Raw genomic sequence first — 15,079 nt, forward strand, 5'->3', positions numbered from 1 at the left:
TCAACGTTTTCTTTATTTATTTTTATTTTCCAGAAAGGCAAAAGCATAATGGGTGGTTCGTTCAAAGTGATTACTAGTCAGATTACTAGCTTCTTCCAAAATTTATTTTTAATAAATAAATACAAAAATATCTACAGGAAAGGGCATATTTTCTTGCACAAGTTTCCTGATGAGGAATATCAGTTTCTATTGACCAAACTTCCCTCTTGGGGTAGGACATGGATCTAAAAATATCAGTTCCAATACCCAGAATCTAAACTCTCATCCCTAACACAGAAGAGACTCTTTCTCGTCACCTCTCTTCTTTGAAATGTTCTGTTGTGCAGCCTGCAGTTTGTAACACATTGCCTTTTTGGTGGCTTTGCTCTCTGATTCAGAAATATAAACACTGCTTCAGAGATTTATTTTACAATTCATCTTCTGATTTGTCATGGCTGGGAAGGTCAGCTTTCGGATTTTCTATTCTAAATTACTTTTGAACAGATTTTGCAAACAGACTAAGAGATGGCTTTCGTCTGGACCGGAACAAACTCTGAAAGTTGGGACCCAAGTCCCCCTTCTCTTTTGTTAAAATGTAAACAATCAGAAACCCCACAGTTTCCCAAATCAATTACTTGCAAAAGAATAAACAGGTGCTTTGGAGACACTGGAGTTATAAAAAGAAAATGGAAAATTATTTTTTCATGGGCCAGCTGCTTAACTGATGTGATTCCCGGGAAGGTTCTCCTAGGCGCTGAAGCTCAATTAGCAAATCAATTAAGATCATCCTCTCTCTGCCAACAGGACCTCGGTGCCACCCTCCGCCCTCCTCCCCATCTCAGGGCTTTCTGGTGAATCCCCATCACCAGTGCCAAGTCGAATCAGTCAACCTGAGGTTCCCTTGCTTTCTGCTAACTCTGGACAACAGGGGCGCCTCTCTGGCTTAATTAAGGATTTGCAACTTCCAGAAGGAGCAGTGTCTCCGTGCTGGCTGCTTATTGGTAGCTGTCAGTCCTAGCTTGCCCGAGAAGCTGGGCTCCGCACACACGCAGTGAGGGCTGACTGGCGTGGCTGGCTGTCACTTTCTTTCAGTGGAAAACAGATAGGACCAGGCAAAGCAGATGGTCCCTAAAGGGGCACATCCCAAAAATCTGCTAGCACACTGTGGCGGCGCCTTTCAAATAAACAGCAACTTACTGGAGAGGAAAATCAGATCTCCCTGGCCACATCCTGCCACAACCCGCCTCCCCCAGCCTGTACACTTGCCCACTTAGGAGTTTTCTAATCCTCAGCGAGGCATAATAACTTCATCTGGGGCAAAGGACAGCTTGTCTTTCTACGCTTCCCAGCAATAGCCATTATCACCCCTAATGCTCCCAGATCTGTCCGTGAAACCTGTTATCTAGGTCAGACCTTCAAGAAACGGCTGACCTGTGCACCATGGGTGGTCACCCAGTCCTAAGGGACGAAAGTACAAATATCATGCATTTATTTGGCTAGATGGGTGGAACTAGAGATGGAGCCAGTGACCCTTCTGATGACAATTAAAAACATGTTTCATTGCAATGGTTCATCATAAAACATTAAGGAAGCATTTTTTCTTTCAGACTCCAAATAAACTCACAAGTGATTATTTATGGGAGTCCTACCTCTGACCGCATCAGTTTGGGCAAATCATTTAACATTTCTGGGACTTAGTTTGCTCATCTGTAAAATGAGGGGGTTGAACTGGGAGATTTCTAAGGTCCCTTCGGCACTAAAATTGTAGAGTTCTTTGGGTGGGGGTGGGTCTCCCCCCAAATGTTGGCAAATCACATGTATAATTAACCCCCGATTATTCAGCATGGAGGAAAACGCGAGAGACTGTTTACACACACACACACACACACACACACGCACACACACACACACACACACACGGCTTACCTTCTCCACTGACGTGTGCTCTTCATTTGTCACGTTCGCTTTTCTTGATTCGTTTTTAGACCTGCTCAGCCTCCTGGATACTTTTTCTCTGAGCAGAGTGGCATATCCAATGTGTTCATAGATGGGGTTGGTTGTCATTTTTGAGATGTATTCGGCAGCTTTTGTTTCTATGTACAGCGTTATCAAGCCATCTGTCACCAGATCGTGGATGGACTCAAACCTCTTCTCTCCCACAAAGTGTTTTCCATCGTGGAAGAGCCTGTAGTTTAAGGTCTGGTTTCCAAACCTGCCCACGAGAGAACGAGGGATTACAACAGTGTTAGAAATAAGAACAGTGAGGAGCAATAACATTTTTTGAGCACGTACTGTATGCCAGGCACAGCGCTAAGCACTTGATATGATCTTTCCCCCATTTAATTATCATCCTTGAGACGGATGCAATTATTATTCTTGTTTTATAGTGGGGGCAGCTGATGGTTGAAGAGATGGGGGTAACTGTTGAAGTCACACACCTGGAATGAGGCAGAGGTGGGACTTAACCCCAGGCAGTCACGTGGAGTCATTTGATCCTAGAGATCACTAAGGCCATTGGGTCCTTATCATTCTCATTTGTGAAAGTCAGAGGGTAGTACCTGATTTGCAAGTATCTTATAAATTTCCTGAATGGGAACTAGCCACGCCTCTGCCCCCTCCTCCCTCTCCCTGTGCCTGGCTATTACCTCTGCAAGGGATGCTACCACCTCTGGCCCTGACGTCCCCTTATTACTACATCTTTACCACCTCCAGTAGAGCACCCCATGCTGCCCACTCCCTAAGTGCAGCAGAAGGGAAGTGATGGGAGGTGTGCTAAGCTCCCCGCTGGAGCCACTGCCAGCCTCCCTGCAATCCACCCAAGAAGGTCCCTCCCTTCCACACTGGCTCTCCCCTCTGGTGCTGGGCCTTCGTCCCACGGCTCCTGCTTGGTTCCCCAGCAAGCTCCTGCTGGGAAGATAGGAAAATACTTTGCATACTTGGAGGACTCGATAGCTTTGAAGTACTTCCTCATAATTACATCATTTAAGATATGTTATAGACATATTGCAACTTGCAAAGTGTCTTTGCGCAGATGCAATATCGAGATCGGACACCGAACACACCCTTGTGGGCTGGCCTGGAAGTGCCTCCACTGACCCTCTATGGAGAAAGGTCTTCCCAATTCCAAAGAGTTCACAAATGAACTTTTGGAAGACAACCTGATTCTGAAATTGGATTCCTGCTCCAAACCTTGCAGGACTGTGGTGAGGATAAAGTGACATAAAATACTTGACCAAGGTTCACAAAGTGCAGTATAGGCACTGCCTTCCCCGTGCTATGATTTTGGATGTTGCGACTCTGGCAAAGGCTCAGGAGAGCCCTGTTCTACCGGCTCCTTGGCCTGCAGTGGCACCACCGCCATTGTGACGGGCTTTTGGGGTCAAAGTGATTCCCCAGAGAACTCTGTGAGCAAACGGCAGGTCTCGCCGGGCACGCACAGGCAAGGTCAGGCGAAGGAGCCTTCAACAAGGCTGCTGGGAGCGAAGGCAGAGACGCCGCTCCCTCCACTAGCTCCACGGTGCGGGCAGGCGTGGAAGGAACACTGACTTTCCAGGCAGTTCTCCAGTTTTCTGTGTGTTCATTGACAGAGCTCCAGTGTCCGCGCCTACTGACAACATCTACAGCTAAGGAAATGTATACACCTCTGATAGAGCTGTTGCTTGGGAAACAAACTGAAAATATCAAGTAAATAGTAGAGAGAGTGACCATTTATGGTAGCAAGTTTCTGTTTGGAATGACGAATAGTTCTGGAAATGGACAGTGGAGATGGTCGTACCACACCGAGAATGTACTTCATGCCGCTGACTTGTACTCTTCCGAATTGTAAAAATGGTAAATTTTATGTTATGTGTATTTTATCACAACTTGAAAAAATGGGGGAAACATCAGGGAAGCCGCTTACACGGCGGTGAAAACAATGAACGAAACGCAGCTCACCTGAGAGCTAGCGTGTAGCATCCCGGCTGCCGCTGGCTTTCTCGAAGGATGTAGGCCCCCTCCACGCCTCCGAGGAGCTCGTCGGCCTGCTCCCGAGAGATTATCCCGTGAAACCTGAGGGGTGTAAGACCATTGTTGCTCTGAACAGACTGCATACAAAGTAGGGACGACAAATAGCTAGGCTTAAAAGGATGGCAGGATCACCCAGAATCTATAGCTCCCCACCTGGGTGAAGAGGGGGTGACTACTGCGCATCGTGACTAACTTAGAACCACCTCTCAGCATGCCCAGGATAGATAATAAGCATTCACAAAGGCACCTAAGGAGGAACACCCAGTCCACCTGGCTTTCTGCTGTGTCTTTGCTCTCAAGCTGAAAATGAAAGTGGAAACAAAAAGCCAGGTGATGGCTCCTTTCTTTAAACCCTAAGAAATCACAAAAGAGCAATTACCAATTTAGTTCTCAGCTCAAACACAGAGAACCATGTATTATCCAGATTGCAAATGAACAGTTATTGATTAGCGACCTGCTTGCTTCGGGTGCAGGGTGTTGTTAATGTTAGAGGCTCATTCTCTGGAAGGAAGAGCTAGCTATAATCAGCATTCTTCCAGCTCTTTAAATGTGAGAGCAATAGCTTAGGGACCTGTTTGGAAAATGTACCTATTTTTCTTTTTTAAAGATAATGTTTTTCTTCCTTTTCTACCATTTAAGGGTAATACACATGCATGCAGAGAACTTGGCATATCCCGGAGGGCTGTGGGTTTGGCCAGTGACTGCTTTGACCTGGAGGCAGTTGTCTGAGGCCCAGAGCTCAGACAGCGACTCCCAGGAGGAAGAGGGCAGGTGGGAGTTGGGCCAGGGGCCAGCCCACTTTCCCTGCTGCCTGTAAGCAAAGACAACTGCTCCCCGCACTGTGGGGGGTTTGCTGGATCAGTGTTTCAGGCGAAGGTGGGCAGACTGGGTTGGGGGTGAGGTCAGTGCCCCGGGACTCCAGGCTCCTGGGCGAGGGAACGACACCTCTTTCTAGGATTACCCAATCTTGGAGAACTTTGGGGAATAAATCAGAGAAGAAATGTCCTAGACCAGGAAAAATTCCTTTACCTGGGGAAAAGGGGAAAGGGAAATGAGCTAGACAAGTTTTGTTTTGTCTTTCCCCCAGAAATGCAAAGATTAAGTTTGAGGACAAATGTAGAAGGATAACATTGCGGGGGAAAAAATGTGTCTATTACAATACTGATTTCCTAATGCCTTCTATCCTCCACAAGGAGATAGACCTTCCAGCTGAAGCTTCTGTCCCAGGGAAGTAAGGTGGTGGCTTGGGTTCCAAAATCGGCTCTTAAGTCTAAGGCTGTGATATCTTGGGAGAAAGAGGTTTTCTGGCTCTCCAGATTTGGGGTTTAGATCTCAAGAGATGATGCTGGCTGGCTGTGGAGCAGTGCTTCTCCGAGTGAGGATGAATGTGCTGTGATGTAGAGCAACCCTCCTGCTCCCCAGAAAAGACCAGAGTCCCCAGTTCTGGAGAGAGGGAGATGCAGAGGGGTCTTGGCAGAGCCCAGGCTCAGGGGGTCTAACTGGTACTGCATAGCAGGTGTGGACTGGGACCAGTAGACCAGCTTATTGGGAGCCTGGAGCAGAGGTGTTTGGGGCTTTGTGAGTGAGGATATCAGACCCTAGGAACCCTGCAGAGAAGCCTTCCATGTGGCATGAGCTGAGGCTGAAGAAGGCAGGACAGACAGGCAGGGCAGAGTCCTGAGGACAGCCTTGCACGAGCTGGGCCAATGAGAGAGTGTGTGTGTGTGTGTGTGTGTGTGTGTGTGGTGGAGGGGCAGGCAGGGGCAGAGTGGGAGGGGCAGGAGGTATTGGAAACCTTCCCACACCAGAGTCGGAAAAGATAGAAGTCTATAGCCATACCACCCTGAACACACCCTATTTCATCTGATCTCAGAAGCTAAGCAGGATAGGGCCCGGTTAGTGCTTGGATGGGAGAAAGGATAGAAGCTGGGATGTCCAGGACACACCCCAACCAGGGGTCAGGGCAGGGCAGCAAGGCAAGAAGGGCAGGAAAAAGGGGAGGAGTCTCCCAAACGGGCAGTTATGGATTTTTTTTCATACTTGATTTTGATCATGCATACTTTAAAAAAAAATTATTTTTTAATTGATATATGATTGCACATATTTATGGGGTACCTGTGATATTTTGATACATATGTACAATGTATGATGATCAAATCAGGGAAATTGGGATACCCATCACTTCAAACATTTATCATTTCTTTGTATTGGGAACATTCAAGGTCTTATTTTCTAGCTATTCTGAAGTATACAATAAATTGTTGTTAACTATAGTCATCCCACTGTGCTATCGAACACTAGACCTTAAGTTTTAACTCCTTTGAATTGGCAAGTTTAAGTGATTAACAGCAGCAGACAGTGTCAAGGACGAAGTTAAAAAATTCAGTCGTTCAAAAGAAGAAAATGACAATTTTGTGTACCTGAATCTTGTGCACACAGTCTGTGGCCCGTCACTTCCTTTGTGGGTAACTTTAAGAAATCCAAATATCTATGATCTATAATATCTAATATGTATCAAATTACTGCAACATTGTAAAAAGAAAGCATGCACAAAGACTAGAAAGAAAGGATGAAGGGAAAAGTTAGCGATGATTCCCTTTCATGGTGGGACTGCGGGAGTTTTCCCCCTTCTATTTTCCGATATTTTCTATTTTTCCCAAATTAGCAGGTGTTAATTTATTAACTTTTTTTAAAAAAAAAGTAATATCTGTGCACAGTGGAAAAATTAAAAACTCAAAAGCTGAAAGGTACAAAAGAAGTAAAATTCTCTCTCCCTAAAGGCATCCATGTCAACAGGGCCTTGTGATTCCTTCTAGGAAAAAATGTCCATGTGCATTTCCTTAATAGAGCATGTATTACTTTTTTGAGTGGAAGGAAAAAAACCCTTCATCTTAATAAAATAGGAGGGAAACAGGATCTGAAGGTTTTAAGCTAATTTTCCTCTAATACAAAACGTTCCTCTCTGTGGTTAAGAAAATGTTTCCTTGGTCTCCTCTCACTATACACATTTTACATGAATTGGGGATTGGAGGAAGAGAACTAAAAGGTTATTCAACAAAACTTTTGTGCAAAAAAGGAAATGCATAATAAATAGAGTTCCTTTTGGAATTCATGTGCAAAAGTGTGTGTGGTAGGTTTTCATTTCTCTCTCTCTCTCTCTCTTCTTTTTTAATTAATTGTGCTATCTACAAGCAAAACCCAAACCAGTATATTGAGAAAAAAAGCCATACTACTTAATATAACATATGTCAGCTGTTAGGGACGTGAGGGGCAGAAGAGCAGAGGCCAGCGCTCGCGGGCAGGTAGTCCAGAGCTGCTGGCCGAATTGCCAAGGGCCGGACAAGGAAGGTTCTGAGATGCAGCTGTGGCTATTGGGAAAGGACCCTGGGCTGGGACCACTAAGAGGCTCATTAATCATGGAGATGAGGCTCTGATGGGTAAGGGAATAAGAGGAAGAAGGTTTGGGATTTTCAGGAGAGTTTGGGATGTGGACTCAAAGGACACTTTGCCTTGCAATGCCTTCAGGTTGGACATGGGAAGAAAAGTGATTTATGCATCTCCTCTCCCTCGGGACCTTTCCGCCTGCCCTCTGAGAGGTGTTCTACACATCACAGCTTACACCGTGATTTACTTTTATGGTCATGCCTATTTCCTTTGCAGTGGGTTGCTGAGAAGGTAAAACAAAACAAGAGTCAAAACTAAGAGGGAAATGGGAAGGGGGGCTGATAATGAAAGTAATAAGGTGACTTGGCTAATATGTACAAGTCAAGAAAAATCACCATTTGGGTTTTATGAGACTGTAGAGAAATGGGATGTCCTTCCTGACCACTGGGTTTACTGAGGTACATGAAAGTCAGGAATTCAGCTACAGAGTATGATCTTTGACACCCCAAGCGTTTATATTGTTGTGTTGAGGTAAAAAGTGAGAGAAAACACAGAGGGCCTCATTTATGAAAAATGCTGCCTTCCACTTCAAATACTTGCTAGGCACTCAGTAGCTGCTTTTGTGGAGAGAAATATAGCATGAGACACTCTCCCTCCCACATTAATGGAAACCAAGCACCTGAATGTTATAAAGAAAATTCATTACAAAGGAGTCTTGATTGCATTTATTCTTATATTTAAACTCTTGCACAATAGACATGTGATGGTGACCATATATTAAAAGATTTTTAATATTTAATACTTAAATGACACATGAAATGACTACTTATTAAATTATTAAAACAAATAATAGTATAATACATACTCTCTTCCATAGTATTTTGGTCTGTTTTCCACCTATATTAAAAAGAAGAAAAATATTAATAATGCATTTGAATTCAAATCTGCTAGATAAAAATACTATTCAAATAAATAGAGCTAGAGTCCTGGTAGTAATTTTATTACAGATTTTATTTCCCAAATCAGAGATCCATGAAGCTATGGAGTTAATCAACACATTCCACTATCTTGGGTAGGAATGATCTAGAATCAGTACATTTCTCCAATCACTGGGCTCATTTTCCACCCCAACTCCATCACCCAACAAAAAAATTTTCAGAGGAAACAAAGTGATGTTTATTTTAATATTAAGGAATTTATAACGATATTACAAGGCTTCATCCTGAAGGATAAAACCACTGTTTATAGCATGAATAAAACATCAGCATTTATTTCAATCTTCATCTAATTGTTTTGTTATGTATCTATAGTTAAAACAAAGAATATACTGGGATTAAAAAATAAAACAGGCTTAAATTTGATCTCTTTCCAAATAAAATCAATAGTCTAACATGCTTACTTTTTCAACAAATGGCTAATGAGTTAAAATTCGCTTGGCACAAGAGGTACAGGATACAGAGGACAACATTTATGAGTTGACTAAAAATCACAAATATTCCTGGAAAGATTTTTCAACCACAACTTTAGCCCTGGGGTTGTTACACTGAGTTTTTCTCACATACAAGGTGATCTGCTTTCATAAGAACTTTTTCCCATGTTTATGGTGTTTGAGTTGGTGAACAATTAACAAGAATTCTCATGTTCAGCTTTTGTTCTTCTTGTCTAACTCCAGGGACACTCAAAATATAGAAGAGCCACATTACGTTATGGATTTTTATTGATGGTTATGTGCATGCAGCAAGTTTATGTTTATTCACTGGAGTAGAATATGAGCTTGGCAGCTATTTCATTACAGTCCTTTCTTTCTACAGTCAAAGAGGCAGTTTTCTCAGCAGGGCTCAGGGATAGGCACGGTGGCAGGATTTCAAGATAGTGGGCAGTTTCCTTGCCTACCCTCAGCCTCCAGAGGACGAAGGGGATCTCAGTGGGGGACTTGGAAAAAGACATAGGAAGGGGGAGCCAGGGCTCTGAGGACCGTGCTCACAATTCTGCCTGGGACAAGCCTAGCTGGTAGGAAACTAATCATCTAGACACTTCTAAATATGTGTTCACTCTTCTGTGAATTTTACACCTGAAAATTACTCAGCCAAGAGGGGCATTCATAACTCTCTTAATCTTCAAGGTTTGAAGCCTGCTTAGTGTCATTTGTGAAGGAAGATTTAAATAATGTCATTAATAGAAGCACAAAGTGTATAAAAAGGCACCTTATTATCTGATGTCTTTTCTATAAATGATGTGTACCATTACTCTACATGCTGGTAAGATTTTCAATATGAGTTGAATACTCTGTCATTTATATCTATTGGCTTTCAAAGTTTTTCCTTACTTTTATGATGTTATAGATTTGTAACTGCAAAACCAACGTGCCATAGAAGAAATTTAGGACTAGAAAAGCCAATGGAAGCAGAGCATATAATGGCAAAATCTCTCTCCATTCTTCAAGAGGCAATATTCCAAAATTTGAAATGATTCCCTAAATTGTGGACAATTTTTTTATTTCCATCTTTTTTATCTGAGCCATCATACAAGTTTGCAAAATCTGGGTATAGCTCTCAACCCCATTCCCTTCCTCTATTCTCTTATTTCTCTCTTATTTTAGATTAATTAATCTAACTTCCCCTATGGACAGCATGGTAATAGAGCCTACTACTAACTCCTGGCATGCAGGTAAGTAGTTAATAAATGTTGAATTTAATTGACTCTTAACAAGACAATAAACTGCTTTCAGTTCATCAATCAATCATGAAAATATATGACACACTTTTTATATTCAGGGCTCTGTCCTCAGGCCAGTCATTGTTCATGAAGGGATGACCTCACAGGTGCAGAGAGGAAAGGAATGAGGAGCTCAGGGGTGTTCTGAGCTTGCAGCAGGAGGCAAACACTTAAGGAGAAATATAACATAGGCCCCCACCTAGGGAAGTCAATATTTATGGTGCCCTGAAGGACACCAAATAAGATCTTGCCCTGAGGAGAGTTTGATCCAATTGAGGGACAAACCCTCTGCATGTGAAAACCACTAGAAAATAAAGGAAGAGCATGGCATTGGGGTGGGGGACAGACTGCACATGGAATAGGACCATGGAATAGGTTCCAAATACTGCATAAGACATATACTAAGATATTATTCCTTGTTTATCTGAAATTTAAATTTAACTGGGCATCCTGGTTTTTCCTTCCTTCCTTCCTTCCTTCCTTCCTTTCTTTCTTTTCTTTTTTATTCTTAATCTGGCAACCCTATATAGGAGGAGAGGAAAGATGGGAGTGAGAGAGGATGTGTTTGGTCATCTGATCACTGCTCCTCCTGGTCGGGGGCTCTTTGGGTAGCAACCCGATTCAATCTCTCTTCTCTTTGTTGTCTTTTTAGCTCTTAAAGAAAATATAGCTGTCCTTGTTAATGTTAAAGAGAGAGAGAATGGCTAGGATATAAAAAACAAAAACATCTTCTTTTTCCTAAACTTTTTGCTCACAGGAATCTAAACAGAGTCTCTATCTCTAGTCCTCACTAAACTTTAAGCCTGTCAAGAACGTAATGTTTAAGTTAAACGACCCTAGAAAAATCATAGAACACCCACATTTCTTCATGTTGGATAATACTGGATCCTCATATCCAGACAAAACACAGTTGGCTGGGTACTAGGGCTCCTAGGGACAAGGGACCTGCCCCAGAGAAGCCCGACTCACTCCCCAGGCACAGCTCTGTGTAAGCCACCAGCGGAAATCTGGATTTGTTTTATTAAAGAAACTGTGGCTCTTAATTTCGGTTTCCAATGATATGAGATTCTCTTCTGTAAGTGTGAATGAGACAGAGGATACTTGATAAATAAAAAGTAAGGTAACTCAGAAATGCTTCTCACATTTTCACTGAAAATTATGTTTGTTCAAATCAGGCAACTTAAGCAAAAACTAGAGGATTAATTTAGGTGGCTTCAGGAAGGGATGTAATATAGCATGAATGAGAGTTGGTTCTGGAGCTTCCCCACCGCTGTGATCACCCTGGGGCAGCAGCTGGAGCCAGTTAACCCATCACCTGGAGAACCTGCCATTGTGAATATGACTGACAGCTGTCAGGCCTGCCATGCCTGCTCTTAGGATTTGGTGCTCCCAGTCCAAGAAGGGAAAGAAGCCTACCCTTTTCAAGAAAAAGGGGGAAAAAAGTCATAGTTTGTAGATGAATTACTAGATCCTCCAATACTGGGTCCTTAGGTAATCCAACCGGTTCAGATAGGGGAGCGCCAAGTAGGAGCTCACAAGCACATGAAATGGGTCCTTCCCCCCCGGCACTGGTAGACTCACTGTACGAGTTGTGGCCATACAGAATGGTGGCTGATTCTTTTTAAAAATACATTTTTTCTAAATAAGCATCTACAAGAGAATAGTCTCCCAAGGTAAGCACAACACAAGCCACTGAAAACCCTGCTGATCAGAGCATTTTTAGAATCTCTCCTTTGGAACTGCCTTAAGATATACTACCCTTTCTTGTAAATATCCTTACAGCTGCACTTCTCAAAGTCTGGTCATTTGAAACAGAAACTTCAGGAAGTTTGTTAAAGATTGCAGATTGCTGATCCCCACCTCAGACCAACTGAGTCAAAATTATTGAGGATGGGGATATAATGTGTTAGTTAATCAAGCCCCTAGATGATTTTTAATCACGTATTAAAGTCAGAATCATTGCTATATAGAAATACATATTTGTTTTTTGAAAATGGATTTGAGAGTGGATATTATGTTGGCAAAGAGGCATAAGTTGTTCAGAGTCAACACCGGTGAATGGGATGGGTGATTGAACTAGGAAATACATTTGAGACAAAAATGAGGCATGATGATAAGATGATAAGATTTTCACTGTGACTTGCTCTGAAGATATTTTAGAAGAGACATTCCCCAAAACACTCTGAGCAATGGGAACTTGGCGGAAATAAAAGCAGAGCTATCCAAGATGACTGATGGAAATGGACCATGCTTGTGTAATGTATGTGTTAAAATAAAATCTTTTTCATGACTTTAGAGTCACATCTCAAATATAATTAAATTGCCAGGACTGTGGCTATCGAAGATGGTTTTGGTCCTGTCCATACTATCCACGTACCGTGTTCCTATATATGTGAGGCTGATGCAAATGTTATGGCTTCCAGCCTAATGGCCTCATCACCCTTGCTCATCCTATGCTCCCATCAAAACAAATTACTTGCAGTTCCAGAAGTGTACTCCCTCTAATATGTCCATCATTTTTTATATGTTCTTATTTGAAGACACTGCATTCTCTTTCAGAAGGGGCAGATCAAATGGTGGTGGAGAGGGCAGGCTCTGGACTCAGATCACCCAGCTTTAAGGCCAGATCTGTGTGACCTTAAGCAAGTTATTGATTTCTCTATTCCTCAGTTTTCTCACCTCTAAAATAAGAATGATAATAAAAGTACCTGCCTCATCGGGTTACTGTAATAGCTAAATACATAAATTTGTGTCAAGTGCTTGCAGTGGTACCTAGTGCACAACTCTGCAATCAATATTTACTATTACTGGTATCCAGGGAGGGCCTCCTCTGTACAGAAGGAAGAGTTAGGTCCATACTTTGCTGTGTTCTTAGAACTCTCTTTACATATCTCACTGTGTTTTAAATTTTTACTTCCCAGTTTCTTCTCTAACTACCCTGTGAGGTTTTTGGAGTGGCAATTTTGTCTTCATCATTATTGTATTCCCAGGATTCCTGCCAATATCTGGCACAGAGTAAATACAGGGACCCTTTACTATCTGAATCTAATCCATTCCTAAAAAATGTGCTGACCAGCAAAGTGTCCAACAGCAAGAGCCTCTATTCCATTACTTTACATGGAAAAACATAATAATTCATGTTTAGAGCATCCAAATCTATCAATTTTCCAAATATTACTAAAATATCCCTAAATAACTAACAATCTAAAAATAATCTTTACACAATATAAAACCTTTAAAAACCAATTACCTAATTGTTTCACACTTAATAGAGTAATAAGTAGGTAAATTTTTGTGCAGTCTACAGCTGAATAAAACAGGAATCTCATTGCCCTTGTATCCTGAGCATGTACTATAATAAGAATAAACAATGCAATAATATTGCCAAAGATGCAAAGTTTCTATCTAATTGGACCTGAGTTGGTAGTGCCCTCAGGTGCCTAGGCTAAACAAATACAGAAGGAGTAAATCCTCAGGGAAAAGGTAGGGAAATCAGAGATATGATATGCAATATGTTTAAACATGCAGCCTATCAGGAGAACACTGAGATATGAGAGAAGCTCACCCTCTGTCCTCGGCACCCTGCTATTCAAAGTGTGATCCCCGGGACCTGTAGCTTTGGCATCACCTTGGAACTTTAGAAATGCAGAATCTGCATTTCAAAGGGGAGTCATAGACACATTAGAATTTGAGAAGCTGCCACACACATAAGAACTTGTTATAGCAGGTTTCTAATTGGGAAAGGCTTTCAGTTAAAACTTTTAGTAAGTCCTAACAGCAAATATTCGGACAGCGAGTGTTTGGAGAACAAAGGGTGACTATATTCATTACACGTTTGCAGAATGAGACAAAGAATACGATGTAGATCCTCGATCATCAATCCAATTACTATATGACCCTGAGTAGATTATTAAACTTCTTTGCATCTCATTTTCCTCAATTTTCAACAAAACTGGAGTTATAATAATATGCTACTTTAATAAGGCTGTTTCAAAGATGAGATACTGCATGTGCGAAACTGAGACTCGGAACAATTATTGAGTGGCTGCTCTGTGCCCAAAACTGTCTTGCTGGTTTCACCTGTATTGTCTCATTTAAGTTTCCAAACAACTCTATGAGGTCAACGAGTGCTATTATTTTACAGACAGACACTGAACAACTAGTTTGAGGTCACAGAGCTAGTAAGTGGCTGAACCTGGACTAGGACCGCCCTAACTACCGTGCCTCACTCCATCTCTAGCAGATAGCAAAATCAGTGTTGGTGCCTTCGCTGTCTCTCAAAGTCAACAACTTGGCTAAATATGAGGTTATCGGAATATTAGGTCCTTCATTCTTCTTGGCCAGGATCGAACCCCTTAAAATCTCTTTAAAAATGAACCGAAGTCCATCAATGAGTTAGCAAACTTTGGATAAATTTGCCCAGATGTAGTGATATTTGGAGTTTCTGAAATATTTCCGTGTGGTTTAGAAGGACATGTAACTCCCGAACTACCTGGTTTACTTTTCCATTTATTTTTCTAATTTTAAGGAAGAATTCTCAGCATTCTGCAAAGCTTGAGAGAACAGTATGGCGACAGCTGCATAGTGAGAGACAGGACGCATAATCCTTAAATGAGTTTGCTTTATAGTCAGATTATCGTTGCCTAGATAAACACAAGTTCTTTTATATTCAACACAAAGACATTTAAAGAATATTGTGAGTCCTCTGTAAACAAGGTTTCCAATTATTGAAAAAACAAAGCTTTTATAATCCCTCAGCAGCTGGCATATGTTAAGTTTTTACTTAGTAGAAATAATTTAAAAACCCAATTTAGCAACCTCCTCCACAGGGCAGTTAGACTGCTGGATTTTCTGAGATACGGATCAAGTGGGGAAAAAAAGGCTTTTGAGGGAGGGATTTGTGCTGGTGATATCGGGGCCATTTCATCCACAAAAAATAAATATGGATCTAAACTTCCTCCAACCATGGCTCTAAAAAGAAAAACAAGAAGAA

General features: G+C 41.9%; 1 protein-coding gene across 4 annotated transcripts in view; it reads right to left on the reverse strand.

The window, feature by feature from the left end:
• CHN2 (chimerin 2) overlaps positions 1-15,079 on the reverse strand; it is a 331,335-nt gene that overhangs the window by 103,754 nt on the left and 212,502 nt on the right. For all 4 annotated transcript variants that reach the window (XM_069462638.1, XM_069462640.1, XM_069462639.1 and 1 more), the window contains 3 exons: positions 8,237-8,268; positions 3,916-4,029; positions 1,906-2,191 (listed from right to left, as the gene is read on the reverse strand). In XM_069462638.1, coding sequence (XP_069318739.1) covers positions 1,906-2,191; positions 3,916-4,029; positions 8,237-8,268 — 432 coding nt within the window. The remainder of the gene's footprint in view (positions 1-1,905; positions 2,192-3,915; positions 4,030-8,236; positions 8,269-15,079) is intronic.

The sequence above is a fragment of the Eulemur rufifrons genome, chromosome 29, assembly GCF_041146395.1.
Source record: "Eulemur rufifrons isolate Redbay chromosome 29, OSU_ERuf_1, whole genome shotgun sequence".
NCBI classification, from domain to species: domain Eukaryota; kingdom Metazoa; phylum Chordata; class Mammalia; order Primates; family Lemuridae; genus Eulemur; species Eulemur rufifrons.